This window comes from Falco punctatus (assembly GCF_963210335.1).
Source record: "Falco punctatus genome assembly, chromosome: 12".
NCBI lineage: Eukaryota > Metazoa > Chordata > Aves > Falconiformes > Falconidae > Falco > Falco punctatus.
In genome coordinates, this window is record NC_137592.1 from 19,448,988 (window position 1) to 19,465,798 (window position 16,811).

A 16,811-nucleotide genomic window follows, 5' to 3' on the forward strand; every position below is an offset into this window, starting at 1 on the left:
CAGCATGCACTGCTCCTGCTTGGAATGTTTGATTATTTTTATTTTTATTTTTGCTTTGTTTCATTCCACAAGGGATGACATGCCTGCAGCTCTGGAAGCTTTAATCAACTGTTATAAGAAGTATGGTAAAGTTCTTCAGCTTCATAACGTCTACTGTAGACTGATAGAAAAAGGCGACACTGATCTTCTGCAAAAAGGTTAGTTGCATGTGATCAAATCCTGTCTAGTTATATGGAGTGTTTTCTGGAGGCTTTTCTTCCAGGAGTTGTATGTTATTTCTTTCAACTGAAAGAAAAAAAAAGTTTGTTTATATGTGTAACTTCAAAGCACTTAAATGATGCCTGCATTCTTTGGATTGAAAATTTAAATTTTAACTGTAGAAGAATCCTGATGTTTGGGTAATACAGTGTCAAGCTCTCAGATTAGTGCCGATACGTATTCTAGTTATGTCTGCTATTGAGAAACAACTTAATTGTAAAACAACACATCTGCTTTTCAAATAGTTGTGCAGTTAAGAAATCTCTGCAGTAGAGAATGCCAATATATAGTCTGTTTTCTTGAATGTAATGCAAAGTACAATGCAGATAAATAGAAAAACATTTTAAATATTCTCAACCGCAGATAATATATTGTAATTATTCTGTATGTATCAAAATTTGTCTCCCTATAGCTTAGTCTTGGGAGTTTTGTGATGCTTGGAAAATATTAGTGTTAAGAATATCTAATATATATGTGTGTATATATACATAAATGCTTCAATATATTTAGTACATTAATGAGTTTTATTCTCTTTAGTTTCAGATTTTATAAGCAGAGAATATGGTGACATGATGGCTCTTTATGATCTCTTCTTTGCCTTCTTGCAAACAGGAAAATACAAAGAGGCCAGGAGGGTCATTGAGGTGGGATTTTAACTATAGTACTTTAATCATGCAGCTATTTAGACTCTTAATTAGAAACATTTAAAGTTTTTAACCTTTAATTAGACTTGTTCTGATTCATGTTAATAGAATTCAATCCAATAATAAAAAAACCACCCTCGACCAGCTTTATTTTGTATAATTACAGTTCAGAAGAGAGACAGTCTTGTATATTGAAATTGTTTCCTCACTTTCTCAAATTCGCTGTTATATATCAAAATGATATTTGCATATTAAATATTGGATTGTGGAACAATTAAATTAAACTGGCATTCCTGGGTGTAAAGTTGCTAATCCTCTTTCCGAAGGAATTCTTTGTTCTTAAAAGCACTGGAATTTAATTTGCTGCAGACCATGCTCAGATTTATTTGTAATGCTTGTCTACAAGTTAATCAGCCAAACAAGCGCTGTCTGCTACTGTTTGGCATTTAATTTAGCATTTCTTCTCTCTCTCTTTTTCAGGATAGTAAGCAGCTTATAGGAAGTGGTAGGTGACAAACTTGGTCTATTTAGGATTAGTATATTTTATCTAGACTTGATTGAAATTGTGCTTACTGAAATTGATAAGTCAAAGGGGCAGCTGCAGAGTCTGCCCAGATTGTGATTATTTTTCTTCTTAACACAGTTGTATGTTTTTAAAATGCTGCATAAGTTTCCCAGTTAATGTGTGGGAGGAGGCATCTTGAAGAAAAAAGTAATACTTTGTCCTCGTCATTTTTGTGTTATATACATATACAACTCTGTAACCTAATATTATGGGGGGTTTCTTCCTAAGACAAAGTATGCTTTTTTTCCCTCGTTCCCCCTAGAATATGTGAAATACCAGTTATACCTACTTGAAGAATCTAATGGAATTCTTTCATTTTAAAAAAATCTTAACTGAAGATCTGCTTGTCTGTGGTGGAACAATACTGTCCTGCTGCGGGATGTGTGGAAATTGCTAAGCACAACATTGAAGCACTGCTATTTTCGTTCTAAGAGGGGTTTTGGACCTCGGAGTCTTATAATACAGAAAAATAGAAATAACAGTATCTGACAGAAGACGACACTGAGGAGTTGAGTTCTTTTTATAGTGATTAAAGTATATAGGAGATAAAAGGATGAAATCTGATTTGGAAGTAAAATTAAAGCTAAATTAGTAAAACTGGTGCTTGATGTGATTCAGCAGCTGTTTCTTTGATACTGGCATTTAATTTCTCAAAACTTGTGTTGGTGACTACAGTTCAGCAGCCAGAACTATCAGAATAGGATAGTGAAACAATTATCAAATTGTTGGGACTTTGAAACTTGTCATTTTCATAATAGATGCTAAATGATCTCTGCAAATAGTCAGTATTTGGTGATTGATCATAAATTATTAGCAAACACAGACGCACACTTTGGTGTAAATCTGAACACCTGTATCTGGAGACTAAGTGGAAGTTTTTCTGGCTTTTTATGCTATTTGAAGTAGGTTTTCTTGCTTTTACCTAACTTCTGTCAAGTATGAATTAGAGCTTTGTATATGCATGCTGTTGAGAAAAAGAGATTTTAAGTTCCAGAAGTTTTAGGAGTTTAGGAATTTAGCTAGGATTAGCATGCATGTATTTTTACTAGTGGATGAAGTGGCACAAAATCAATTACTACATGGTGTGTTATATTTCAAGTATGCTTTTATTATGTAACAAGATGGTTAAGTATTTTTTGTAAAAACTCGACGAGGGGTAGAGGGGAGAAATCTTAAAATGGATTTTTTTACTCAAGAAGAAAATAGTTTTAATAGATTTGAACCATAAACAAGTTACTGTTTGCTTTTTTGTTTGTTGGGAAGTTGAAGCCTTATTCGTTATAATGTGGATGATGGATTATGAGGTGTATGTGTATCCTTTTCTCTAGACCAGTGTTTTTTACGAGTAAATTTACTTCTCTTGTTGGTCACCTCAGATTGTTTTTCTATTTTCCTTTCTTGTGAAATATTATTCAGTGAAGGTGATCAATTGGTACTGCTTTCTCTTTTCAGATGCTCTTGCATATTAGAGATAGATGATGTTTCAGCATGTGCTTTTATCATATATTGCTGATTGTGGTGGTCAATTGATTTCAGTGATACCATTTGTTTTGAGAGAATATACGAAGTTAATAGAGTATCTAAAAGCATGGTAACGAAGCTGGGAAAAAAATATCTTAGAAACTAAGGAAATGTAGGTTATGGAGGATATGGCCATTTAAATGGGGTGTTACTTGCTGGAGACCACTGCCTCTGCTGGCTTTTGCTATTTTTAGAGATCAGGTGTACACTAGATGCTTATGTGAAACTTCATGACAACTGCTGCTTTGAAAACTTAAAACTGAAAGCCCCAGGAATAAGAAATTAAGTCTTAAATCTCAGTCTTTGGTAAAATATGACTAGGTGACAGTAGTGGCAAAGGAAGAAGGGTAAGATTTGAGTGAGATTATAAAAATTACGTCAGAGTTGTATATGTACATTATCCAATCACACATGTTGAGCATGCATATATGTGTGTATATGAGCTTGTGTTGTGGGATATTGTCATAGCAAGAAAGCTGAAAGCTTTGGGGCTTCTTCTGCTTGCTGGAAGGACAGCAAGACTAAGCAGAGAATGATAGTATAAAAGACTACAAAAGGTGAATAGAAAGGAGATGAGGCAACGAATGCACCTGACTGGTGCTAGAACAAGTAAACTGAAGCACGTGGAAGTTCGGTGGTGCGAGAGTCTGTTGAAGTAATGATAAGTGGAAGAGAAGCTGTGATGGAGAAGACTGGGGGCAGAAATGCAGCTAAGTTCTAAGGCTGCACAGAGGTTGGTTGATAAGGGAACAGCCTGCTGGATTGCTGGATTGCCTTGTTAAGCTTTTGAAAGTTTCTTCTCATTTGTTCTGTGGCAGGTAGCTAGAGAAAACCTCTCTCAGAGGCAATACCTCCAAATGAGGTAGCCTGCTTTATTCTAGCTGTACCTGAAGATTCTTGAGCCCTTGAAGTTATGCTGGTAGATGCTCTTTTGTTTTCCACTGGAAACAAGTTCTTCTATTGGGTGCCATAGTACATCAAAGCATGATTTAGTCTTCAGTTCTTTTGTCTTGAGTCCTTCAGAGTTGATCATGTTCAAACAAAGTTGGCACATCTCTCTTCTTGGCCCTTACCGTAAAGTCACATACTAGCTTGCTTTCCCTTGGAGTGGCACCACATGTCATCAAATCTAGCTCTAGTTACTTAAGATTTTTTCCCCTTACTTGGAAAGGCAATTTAATTGCCTTTTTTTCCTTCAATTTTGTTTTTCATATTTTGTTTTTCATATAAAATTAAGTCCCCCCTGCCATGGGCAGGGACACCTTCCACTAGACCAGTTTGCTCAAAGCCCCATCCAACCTGGCCCTGAACACTTTCAGGAGTGGGACATTATGAGTAAAATAAACTACATTAAAACTAACGTAGGCTAAAAGAAAGTGATATGAACTTTCAGTATCTAGGATTAAGCTAAAAGTACTTTGCTAGAATAATATTTTCTTCACCTATCTTGTAAAATGTTGTCTTACTTTGAAAACATCTAATCAGATTTTCTCCTGGAGAGAGGTCTTATGTAATTCTTATGTGTTGCTCCAGATAGTAGATCAAAGAGTCTGGAAGAGCTGTTTGGCCTAATATTCTTGCAAGACTGGTATATAAATGGTAGGAGATTTTTCTAGAGCCTAGTCCCCCAAATCCTTCCAATCCACAGGTACTTACTTACCTGTTGCCAGAACTGGACAATTGGAATTCCCTTATGTTTACTCAGTTGTTGACCGCCACTTTATTAACCTGATCAGGCTGATGGTTGAGAGCTGGACTGATGTGAAGGTCATCCATGAGAGTGGGAATGAAAAAGGGAATGTTGCACCACCTTGGAGGAATCTACTTCCTCTTCCCTTTATCTGTTGTTCTGTTATTTTGTTTGCATGCTGCATGGAGGTTTAAAAATCTCACTACCTGTAGTACTTATAGTTGTTGTCCATCATTTTGGTCCAATTGTAATTATGTGGTCATCTCTGAATTTTATACTGAGATCTCGTTCGTACTTGCAGCTGTCTTATCTGCATGGTGGTTGAATATTTGTAGACCTGCCCATTTTCCTTTGTTTATTATTCATGCTGAATGCAATTATCAAAGTACTCTCTGAATCCGTGTTTAATTAAGCCCATGTCCATGCTTGGCTCTTCCTGGTAGAATTACAAAACTTAAATATTTAAGTACTGTAAACAGTCCTGCAGCAGAGGTTCAAGCAAGCCCTTCTATGAATCTGCTTAGCAAAGATCTAAACCATGTTGTCATGAAGTAGAAATGAGCGCTCTACACCTATGGCTAAAGTATGCAAGGTTTTAAACTGAAGTTAAATCCATTTCTGCGCTGTATGGATAAAATCGTTACACCTTAAGCTATATTTCATTGGACAGCAAAATACTTCTGTAAAAAAAACAAAACAAGCACCACATTAACAAAGGGTATCGGGTCACTGGCATTTTTAGTTCGGAGCTGATGGATTCCTTTGTTAGGAACTAGGAGTTTACAGTAGAGATGTTCAGTTGTCTTCTGTTGTTTAACAGATACTTCCAGAAATCAGTCTGGATCAAATCACGTCAGCTATTAAGTTAAAATTGTTTTTTCAATGAAAAGAGTAAAAGCTCTTGTTTCTCTTGTGTTTGTAGTTTTACTGGAGATGAAGGCTAGGAAAGGATGACTGTGTTTGGGATATAGGGAAGGATCTCAGAACTGCATGGCAAAATTTTTTATTAGACCAGCCTGTAGAGCTTTGCTACCACTAGGGGAACCTCCTTTGAAAATAGCAATGCATAGTGCATGGCTTCAGAATTGTTTGAAGCTGATTTTAATTAAGTGTGATACTTTACTCATCTTATGCTCTTATGCTAAATTTATCATTCACATTTAATAGTTAAATATATCATGCCATATTTCACATATCTCAAGGCATTTATGTGATGAATTGAGGGACAAACAGTTGTGAAATGTTTTAATGAAATGTGTTCCAGTGTGAATAAATGGAAGACATTTGCTGCAGAAATTCAAGACCTGACAAAAGAACTGTTTTGGGTGAGTTTAGTGTGCAGGAATATATCTATCAACAGATGTCAAGTTAATTCAGGAGGTAAATAGATTTAAGCAAAGAATTGTGACATCCACTGTCAGCAGACCTCAAGATACCATTTGCCATTGGATTTAATCTACCATAAAAACAACGAGAATATTTCTACTTGATATTGAGAGATTACAACCTTCTTTCATCCAGATTGTCATTTTTTTTTTTTTTTCCTAAAGAGTCTGCATCATAAAATTGAGTCTTGCTGATTTTATGTTGGAGATGAACTATGGGGAGAAGATGCTTTCTTGATTTGTGACAGCAGGATTTAGTGTTTTTTAATGTGTAATTTAATGATGGTTGTATCTAGTGTCTGAATTTACCTACAGAGGCTTGTTTTTGGTGCTGTTAAGGAAAGAATGGAGGCAATTAGAACAAAATTTAAACATTTGTGCATGTTGAATGCAAATTGTATTAGATAATGGTGGTCTGAGATTGAGCAGTAGTTTGTAGGGGGTGTAATAGCTTTTATTAAAGTAACTGTATACAACTGAGAGGGAGGGGAAAGGTTGAAGAGCTCCTACGCATGCAAGCCCTATAATTACAAGAAAAGATTTGGTTTTTTCCTTACTATTGAGTCCTGTTAGTCAAATAAAAGCATTGTTTCTCCTTATGAAACTGGACTGTGATACAACTATTAGTGAAGTTGGATTTTGTGTCCATGCATGTGTGTGTGGTTTAATAAAAAAAGGGTGCTTGATAGTTCAGTCCACATTATTTAGAAGTTCTGAATTACTGCTTTCTTAAAATAAAGCAGAGGAATATGTTTCAAATAAGTAGATCTGGTAAAGGACGTGACAACTAAAGAAATTCCTTCCAGAAAGGGAGAGGGTAATATGTTTGGAATGTGGAATCATGACAAGAGCTGTGCATCCTTTCTTGGCTTCAGGACTTTGTGTTAGAGGGAGGATACTGCTGAGTTTTATAATGCTTTTTTCATTCATCATCCAACATAAAACCATGTTAGGATACAAAGAACAATTTTTTCCTCTATTTTGAGTCTGGAACATCCCTGAGAATCTTGTTTTGAGCGAGTTTTTTGCTTATCTTTGATGTCATCTTTTCTTCCAGCATGATTATTGTTGTGAAGTTCTCTTACTGTCTAATGATTATACACACACACATATATATTTTATTGCATAATTTATCTTGGAAAACTTACTGGTAAATGTAGAATATTCCAATGATGCTTAAACACACATCAGTTGAGTTGTCATGAGCAGTGCTAAAGTTGTAAAGCTCTTTGCTGTTTCTATTTTTGTATTTTTGGAAAATATTCAGGTTTCCTTACATTTTTCTCAGTATCTGCCTAACATAAAGAAGCATATATTCCTGTTTCAAGTGAAATAATAAAATCGGAATAGTTACTCAACAGATAATAATCATGTCGGTAAAGTCAGTGAACTATGTAACTGACAGAAGCTTTGAGGCAAATACATACTTCAGGAAAAAAAACACAGACCGACAGTAAAAGCTTTCCCAGTGGAGACTGTAAGCTTTTTATTTTCTTATTATGAGCTACTGCTGCTTTTTATGTAAAAATTAACCTAGCAGAAGTAGGCTAGTTGATACCTTGGGTGATTGTAGGATAGGCAGAAAGGAAAGCATGAGCTTGAATTCTAATAACTCCCAACAAGAGAGTTAGGGAGGATATATATGCAGATGTGTGTCCCTTTATGTCTTTCATTAAGTATCTGGTAGAGCAAATAAAATATCATATACACTTCAATGAGTAGGGTTTGAAGTCATAACTTGCAGTGGAACAATTAATGATTTTCAAAACTCTGCTGCTGCATTAGAGTACTTGCCCTTGCTATCAAACATAAAAAGTACGCATATGGAAGGTACAGATTTAATTGTATTCAAGCTTTCGTACAGTTGTCCCTTGCCCAGAAAGTTGTGCAAGTGTTTGGATGTTTCAGATGAGCTTCTCTTAAAGAAATCAGTGTTGTGGGAGTTGGAGTCTGTTTAGTCATGTTTATTTTAGGGTAAAATTGCTTATAAAGGACAAAAACAATTACTCTTTTTTTTAGAGAAGTCCCATGTTGGGTATGAGCTGTTCACAAAGTTTTCTTTTGTGTAGAAAAAATAAAGTGAACGAGGATCTTTCCATGTCATCACCAAAGAAACCCTTTTGGAAATCCAGAAGAGCTAAACTTTTTTTGAGGCGGGAAATTAATTTGTAGGAGGAGTATTACTTGCATTGCCTGCCATAGACAGATGTAGCTCTAGTGTCATCCTGGTAGTACAATGACTTAAAGAAAAGCCGAGCTAGAGAAGTAATGTATTTTATTAGATAGCTGATATAATTGTAACAGAAAGATGCTTTTTGACACAGATTGCTTATTTAATAAGAGGCAAAAATATAACAGAAATGGAAGAATTATATCCATCTCATCTATTGACTAGACTTGGATGGCTACCTAAGGTACAGAAACTTAATATCTGCGTATTTTTTTCAACTTTCTGATTAAGTAGTACACCTACTGCTTAGTAGAAGTGAGGACTTCTGCCAAGAGTTTTAACATAGGGGAAGATTCAACCATAGCATACAGTGTTTATATTGTAAAAAAACTTGTTCAAGTAAGCTGCCATGCAAAAATACCCAGGCTTCATTGAAGCTGCCTGGAATTTGTGATTTTCATAGACGTTTTTGTGGAATCAGGGAAAAATCTGTCTTTAAATTAAGAACTTGCCATCAAATGTTCTGTTTTCACTGGTGCTTATGTTAGAGCTGTTAGAAATGACATACATCAGTTCTTATAGCTGTCTGTTCAAGGCTGTCTGTTTGGAGGAGTAACGCACTTTCTTGCAAGATATTGCTTTGGCATCTAAATCTCAGTAACTGGTTCTGGTACTGGTAACATAAGTCTGTAGTGGCTGTTGATGTAACTCATCATGAAATATTCTTCTTCCTTTAGCAGCGTTAGCTGTCTCTTATTATTACTGGCTTTTTCAGCTGCAAAGAGAGGAATGAATGGATCTACCTGTCGAAAAAACAGCATCAGAAAGTGCAGCACAGATGATGTTCATAAAATTTAGCTGTTTCTTTCCGCTATGTTTGGATTGGTGATGAAAATAGAACTGTTTCCTTCAGCAAAGAGCAAACTTTGGGAGGAAAATAGAATTTAGAAGAAAACATACAACATGTATGGAGGGCAGAGTTAAACTTGAATGGGTAGAATTAGCGTATTATTCATAGTGAAGTTACACCATGAAAGGCTAGAAAAAATTGTCTGGGATATGTAAAGTTATTTTGCCAGCTTACACGAGTAGTGTGTGGAAGTGCAGTGCTGGAAGGTTAAAACAAGAGTCATCCATCTTCTTATGATACACCAAATGAAGAATACTTCTGCTTGCTTTCAAATAATTAGGCATTCTAAGCCAGCTGTAGCAAAAGTGGTAGTGTTTTGGGACATTCTCAACTCTTAGTTTTCTGAAAGTCCTCTTTTTGAATAATACCATAAGGTTTCTGGTCTGTATGTTGTGGGTTTTCTCTGTAAGTAAGTTCTGTGTTTAAAGAGAAAAAGGTTGCTTCAGGCAAGTAGAGAGAAGTAAGTAAATGTTTTCCATATGTCTTTTGTAAATTACTTCTAATAAAAGTATTTTTAGAAGTAAAAAAAAGAGTATTGGTCTAGTAGCTGTTACAGAACACTAATGTAAAAAAAGCTTGAATATTTTTATAGTTATCTAAAAATCTGGAAAAAAATTTGAATAGATTCCCATCTGACAGGTCAGTGTTTTCCCGGACAGTGTTTTTTCAGCTGTAATAAGTAGAAATTAGCTCAAATAAAATTCTTCAGTACAGAAAAGATTTTTCTGGTGACTGGACCCTTTCAATCACCTGCCTGAAGTGACTGGTTCTAGGAAGGAGGAGAACAAGTCAAATGCTTTCAGTATGTTAGGATTGCTGCATTCACGTGATTTTTGAGTGCTGCTTGGCAAGAGTTCCTCTAAAGATGCAGCATACTTTTTCCCCTTCTGGTTAGTTTTCCTGTGTGTGAAGGTTTAGAATCAATGAGTAAATTAGTGTAGGGTTGTAAGTTGAGCCTCAGAAAGACAGCAACAAAGGTGTTCAAAATATGGAATGGTTTCTATAGGAGATACAGCTAAGGAGGTGTGTTCTACTTAGTCTGGAGGAGAAACAATAAATTATTATATGTACCACTCATGAAATTAATGTGAAATAGAGATGCTAAAGAAAAATCACTTGTGCATTGTCTTCCAGTACAAAATCAAACGAAGCCAGTAGAAGCTAGGCTGGAAACAAACAAAAAATGGTAGTCTTTTGGTTGTTCAGAAGGTAGCTGAGGCAACCCTTTGCCAAAAGATCTTAAGAATGCTAAAATCTTAAGGGATTCTGAGGGTAACCAGAAAAGCTCATGGAAGAGAAACCACTTGCTAGAAACTGTGACCCACTGAACCTCTAGTAGTTGGAGAGTCACAGAGCATTAAAGGGGGAAATATTTCTGGGGTTTCTGTCATTTTATATTCTCCTGTAGGCACTATTAGGGAGAGGTTAACAAGCTACATGAACCTTTGGGTTTGTTACAGCATTGCTTTTGTATTCCAAGGGAATGTAAAAGCCAGAAGATCTCCATGTTTAGTTTATATGCTGTATGAATTGCTTGATACTTTCAATGGTTGTTTCATTCTTTAAAGGAGTGAATGTCTTTAGAAATTAAAAAAAAAAACACAACCAAAACCAACCAAAAAAGTCGCAACCAACCACACAAAAAAACCAGAAACAACAAAACACTTAAGACTCAATAATGATTTTTGTGTGTCTATTGAAGCAAGCAAGATCAAAATTGTAAATTGGAATTTGGAAGAGTAATTAGAATAACAGTTTTTTAATTTTATTCGTTGCAGGTTTTTATTCTGTATTTTAGTCTGCTGTGTTGTAGAAAGTCTGCTTCCTGCTAATGCAATGTTTAAAATTCCCTAAGATGGTAAGGGATAAGCTACAAATATGGACTATCAGGCAAGCCCTGGAGATTTAGTTAATCTGACCTAGATGTTCTTTTGATGATTGAGACCTGCAGTATGTGAAAACACTTCTCAATTTCAAAATGAAACACAAGGATATCTGTTGTATAACTCAGCTGTCCTTGTAGTGACAGACACATCAATCATTTCTGAACAGGAAAGGATTTACTATAAAAAGTTTGTAGCTTTAGAGCTGTTGAGTTCATTGGCATTCGGATCAACAATGATATTGGAAGTTGTAAGTGAATTCAGCATTTGAATTTTACCATTTCCTAAAGAGGATTAGCTACAAATGCAGGCAACATACTTTTTTCTTTTTCATTTTCAAGAGCCTGTTGTGTAAGATCTTAATTCTTGACTTAGTTTTCGGCATATTTTATGTGAAACTGCTTGGTAGCTCTTAAAAAAAAGCACTGAACAGGTACCTATAAACATAAATAACTTCTTTTTTTTTAAAAAAAAAAAAAAAAAAGAAAAAAGAGAAACTAATGAAAAAAAGCAAGTACCTGGAAAGCAAACCTGTGTTTACATATACCACTTCTGAATGGTTGAGAAGCCACTATTTTTCTGTAACCTTTTAGGTTGAGACTATTTTTATAATACAGTTAAATACATAGAGAAGATGCTCCATGTTGAAGAGCTGTGGGGTTAAGGCCCTATTTTTTTAAAACCTTACAATGATTGCGTAAAATGGTTTGGATGATTGGTAGGATTATATGGCCTAACATTTACTCTGCAGAACACTGTTTCTTATGTATTTAGTTTTGACTAAAGTTTTGCATGCTGGTTTTCTAGTGTATGCTGAATTATTTCAGAAAGATGTAATGGTGATAATTCTGTGCTTGGATAATGTGGGAAAAGAAAATAATGAGTGTTAAAAAGACAGAAGGTAAATGGACATTTTCAATGGTAATTGTTTCCACTATTTTGGAGCTGAGACTCAGTATTTCTCACTGCTTTTTGTTCAGACTGCCTCTTTTATGCAAAGTAGTGTTCAAATTCTTGAAGTTGTACTTCACGTTTACACAGTAGATTTCTTATAATATTAACAGCTAAAAGCCTTCAAGAGTCAAAACATGTTTTTCTGTAAGAATGAACAGACATTTCCTCGGAATCACTTTGAGGTATTTTAATGTGAATCTGGACACCTGCAATGAAAGCAGAATCCTCTCTGTAAATGATCCCTGTGCTAAAACAAGAGAGTATAAACAAAGTAAATCCAAGTACTCTGTGAGAAGGAAGGGTAGGAGGTGAAAATGACAGATGCTTTGCACACAGGCTTTCTTTTTTTAATCATTTTTTGAGATATGTCAGACTTAAGTACTAGCAAGCCTGTAACATGTTCTTATGTTTAAGAATTTATTCAAGTGGAGAAACCCGTATTTTGATTGTGGTATGCGGTGCTGAGAAGGCACAGTGTGGTAGTCTATACAGTCTATTCCCAAAGATTGATATCTTTTTGAGGATGTGTATTCTGCAGGTTGTAGCCTGCTCGGAACAACAAAGGAATAAGTCATCAAAAGCATTCAAACCTGGGAAAATTAATAACTATGGCATATTGACTATTGTGCATCAATTCTTCCATGTACACATGCTTAAGAGTAAACTTTTTCTCTCTTCTGGGGTAGGAATTGCCTTAAGGTTTGTATACCTGGCGTCTGCATTGGCAGTGCGTTTCAGTTTTGACAGTTACTGCTCTGTAAATTCGTATTTTTCTTACTGAGCAGTAGCAAGAGAAGTCAACATATAAAACACTATTGTTTTTAAGTGTTAATAGTTGTAAGAAAATGGCTAATGTTAGCATAGGAGGGGTACCAAATGGTGATGTTGAGGTTCACAGGCATGGTTTTCTACTTGCTAAGACATTGCAGTGGTGTTGAATAGGGACATTTCATTGTGAAGACAGTTTGGAAACATTTGGTGTAATTTTTTGCTATGAGTAATACAAAGGATTACTGTGGGTAATAACAATAATACTCTGTTACAGTGGTGATAAAAATTATTTAACATTTCTGTTCATCTGAAGTGTATTTTAAATTAATTCTCTTGGCAGTGTTCAACCAAAAAGGAAAACGTCTTGAACAAAATTATTGCAGTTTTCAAGTCTCTCATAAAGGCAACCTAACCTGATTATTTGTGAGCTTGTAGTCTCATTCACATTTCAAAAACTATGAACTTTTATTATGAATACATGTACTATGTTTACTTTTCTCATGTAATGTTCTGTGTGAAGTAATGTGTTTCTTCTTGTGGAAATATTTTGCAGACTCCTGGCTTGAGAGCACACTCTGCAAGGCTGCAGTGGTTTGCAAAAAAGTGTATATCAAATAATAAGGTATGTGGCTTGTATGATGTCTTCTATGTAACTGTCATTATATTCCAAGAAAAATTGTTTTGAAATATTTCATTGCTTGATTTTTATGTTTTTGAAAGGACATGCGACAGGCTGATGAGGTGAACCTAATGCTCTGTGTAAATCCTGGTGTATACTCTAAGAGAAATATTCTTTTAGCTGAATGCACAGAGCATGTAAGTGCACATATATACAGAAGTAATTGTTTGGCTGAGTTATAACTATGTTCTTCATTCTTTTTAAAGATGGAGGCTTTGGAACACTTTGTAGAATTAACTCAAAATCTATTTGAATGTGATAGAGATGAGATGTACTATTACCTGCTTCAGCTATGTGGTGAGTGAGCTTGTGGTCTCTTTCATGTTGTAATCGGTTTTCTTTTGTGGTTGGAGATAGGAAATAACCCTGAATTGGAGGGGAGTTTTGCCCTGCTATGAAACTAGCCTGGATACTGTTTCTGAAGCATTGGGGGGTAGGGAGGAGTACAGTTTGGGATTTTGGGGTGAGGATTTTTTGGTGTTTTTTTCGTTTGTTTGCTTTTTTTTTTTTTACCTGCAGAATTTAATGTAAGTACAAGTCTTCCGGTCCATGCAATGTCTTATGTCCTAATTTAAAAGTTTATCCCATTTTGGTTTTTAAGATGCTTGAAGAAGAAAAACTGCTTGTTTGTTGTATCTTCATAACTGATAAAGAGCTGGAGTCTCCTATAATTGGGTCTGCTTCTGAAAGGTGCATTTAAAAAAAAATAATCTGCCAATTCTTCACCAGCCACAGCTTAATTTTTGCATCATTTATAGGAATGGAGCAGTTCTTAAAATGTTAGTTTCTATGCTACAGGCTTAGTGTAGGATGTATCTGCAGTGTTTTTCGTTCCTCCTGTATTTTCCTTTCTCTGCTGGTTTTGTTATTCAGTGTACCATACTGTATTATAATAAAAATTTTGGAAACTCTAGTTCGAGTTATCTTGAAAAAACATCTTGTCTGAAGATTGGCTATGGAGCACTAAATAGTACATTGGGACAAAAAAAAGGCATTACAGGGATTGCTGTGTACTTTGGTAATGTGTAGATAGATACGTATTAATGAGCCATTACAGAAATTTGATAGTTTGGTTATGTGAAAATTACATTTGAGCATTAAGTAATTTTAGGCCATTCCCCATGTATATTTTTCATTGACTAGAACTAGTAATCTTTTAATGCTAAATAAAGTACTATTTGAACTGTCTTTTTCATAATGGTAATGAAAGAGACTTCCTTCTTCCCCACTGCACTCACCCCAAGCAGAAGAGATGAGTACTTCCACCAAAAAAAAAAAAAAAGACCAGAGACAGCTTGAGAACCTTGTTGCTTTTCATTTCCTCAACACACTTCAGAGAGCCTCAGAACCACACTGTAGCGTTACCCAGTTCTGCCTTTGCGCATACTGGTTCACCATCAAAAATCAAGTAGGCCTGAAGAGCAAGCTTGTCTCTACCGGGGGGAGCCTTCCTATTTCTCCACTCATCCTGTTCACCTCTGGCAGTGACTAAGGCTGACAGTGTGCCTGCTAGGAAGAGAATCTAAGAAGATACAATTTATCAAATTCTGTCATGCAGAATCTTCAGTTTTCTTTCAAAAGACAAAACCAATTCCGTCTATTCAAAGAAGTGGAAAACGTTTGTGGGTTTCTGTCACTGTAAAAGACAAAAACCATGCACATACCGGCTTTCAAACATTTTATATTATCTGTCAAAGCTGCCCCATGCACAGGTACAGTAGAGAGTTGTCATTGTGCACCTAAGCCATCATTTCAGATCTGTTTTAGGCTTACAAAAAAAAAAATCTACGGTCTAGTCCCAGCCGTGATCAGAAATGTTGAAAGCCATCTATTTGTTTTTTTAGAATCACAGAGTAATTCACGCTGTAAAGAATCTCAGGAGTGTTAGACCTAGCTCGTTCCCAGAGCTAGGACAGCTTCATAGTTTGATCACATTGTGGCCTTGTCTAGTAAGCTTTTGAGTGCCTCCAAGGGTGGAAATCAAAACAGCTTCCCTGGGCAGCCTGTTCCAGAGTTGATCGTCTTCAGATACACCGTTGCTGAAACTTTTAATCGCCTTTCATCCTTTGCTGTGCACTTCCAAGGAGAGGCTGACTCGCTCTTCTCTGTAACGGTCAGGTAGTCGAAGACAGCAGTTGGATCCCCCGTTAGCCTGCATTTCTCCAGGCTGACCAAAAGACATTTGCTTTGACTTCCTCTTCTTCCTCCAGCCCAATGTCTGTCTTGATGGCTGAACTTACTCCAGTTGCTAACATCTGTTCTGTAGCTGTGAAGCCCAAAACTGAACACAGTCCTCTAGATGTAGCTTCGTGAGTGTCATACATAGGGGCAAACATGTGAGAAAGTGTTAAGACATTCTCTGTCCTACTCTGTTATCTGACATAATATTTTAAAGCAGATTATTATGTGTGGTATTTTTTCCTCAAAACCAATCATTTTATTTGACTTAGGATAGTTACCAAGTTTGCTGCCTCTTCTAAAAAGCTGAAGTGATACCAGAACTTTGATGGAAGTGGGCTTGGATCTTGAATCAACCTAGTTACGTATCCATGTGTTTTCTTAAACGCATGCTGTCCTGGAAAGAAGAGAGCATTGCGCTGTAGTGTTTTAGTATTGCATTGCAATATTGTTTGCAAAGCAGCATATGCTGCTTGGAAACACTGACTTTCTAACAATTCTAGGGAACATCCTGTGTGTCATGCTGCTTCCAGGTGGCTGCTCCAGCTTTTCCTTGTGTTGTGATTTAGACCAGTGGAGCTTGAGCTACAGACCAGCTGAAGTTCCTTAACTGTGGAACAGTGTAAGAATAGCTGAAGAGCTAAAGTGCTGTTATAGGCTGAGATGTTGCAGTGTAAATGATTCATTCCATCATCTGCCTTCTTGCCTTGCATCTCTTCATTTCTGGGATTCTGAATGAAACCATAGAAAGGACAGATAACAGCTAGCAGTTGTGGTTAAGTAGCGGTGAATAGTATTTACAACCAGAAGGCAATGCTATTCTGGTAACTAATGATAGGAGGCACAGGAAGCCACCTGCTGTATGTAGTTAAATAGTAATTAACTTTTCTTTCATAAAGTCCAGCTTTCTATTTATTTACAGTTATATACAGTGATGCATATGTAAATTGCTGTTCTTGTTGAAAACAGTTGAATTATTCTGTGAATTTGGTAGCAATTTATTAAGGTTTTCTCTTTCAGAAAGCTTACCTTTTACAGTTGCCAGAGATACGTTTTTTCATTAGCAAAATGAGAGCCTGAGGGTCTGGAACACTTCTTTGACTTGAAAGTGGCAAATTTGTGGGATGTAGTTGCTCTAATACGGTAGCAACATAACCAGGGGATTTCAATTCAAGAGTTTCAGAGTGGATCTTAGGCATGCTA

General features: G+C 36.0%; 1 protein-coding gene across 2 annotated transcripts in view; it reads left to right on the forward strand.

Annotated features, from left to right (window-relative positions):
- Positions 1 to 16,811, forward strand: part of LRPPRC (leucine rich pentatricopeptide repeat containing) — a 92,941-nt gene that overhangs the window by 50,548 nt on the left and 25,582 nt on the right. For both annotated transcript variants that reach the window (XM_080408576.1, XM_080408577.1), the window contains exons 24-27: positions 73 to 197; positions 796 to 902; positions 13,305 to 13,373; positions 13,637 to 13,727. In XM_080408576.1, the coding sequence (XP_080264702.1) occupies positions 73 to 197; positions 796 to 902; positions 13,305 to 13,373; positions 13,637 to 13,727 (392 nt within the window). The remainder of the gene's footprint in view (positions 1 to 72; positions 198 to 795; positions 903 to 13,304; positions 13,374 to 13,636; positions 13,728 to 16,811) is intronic.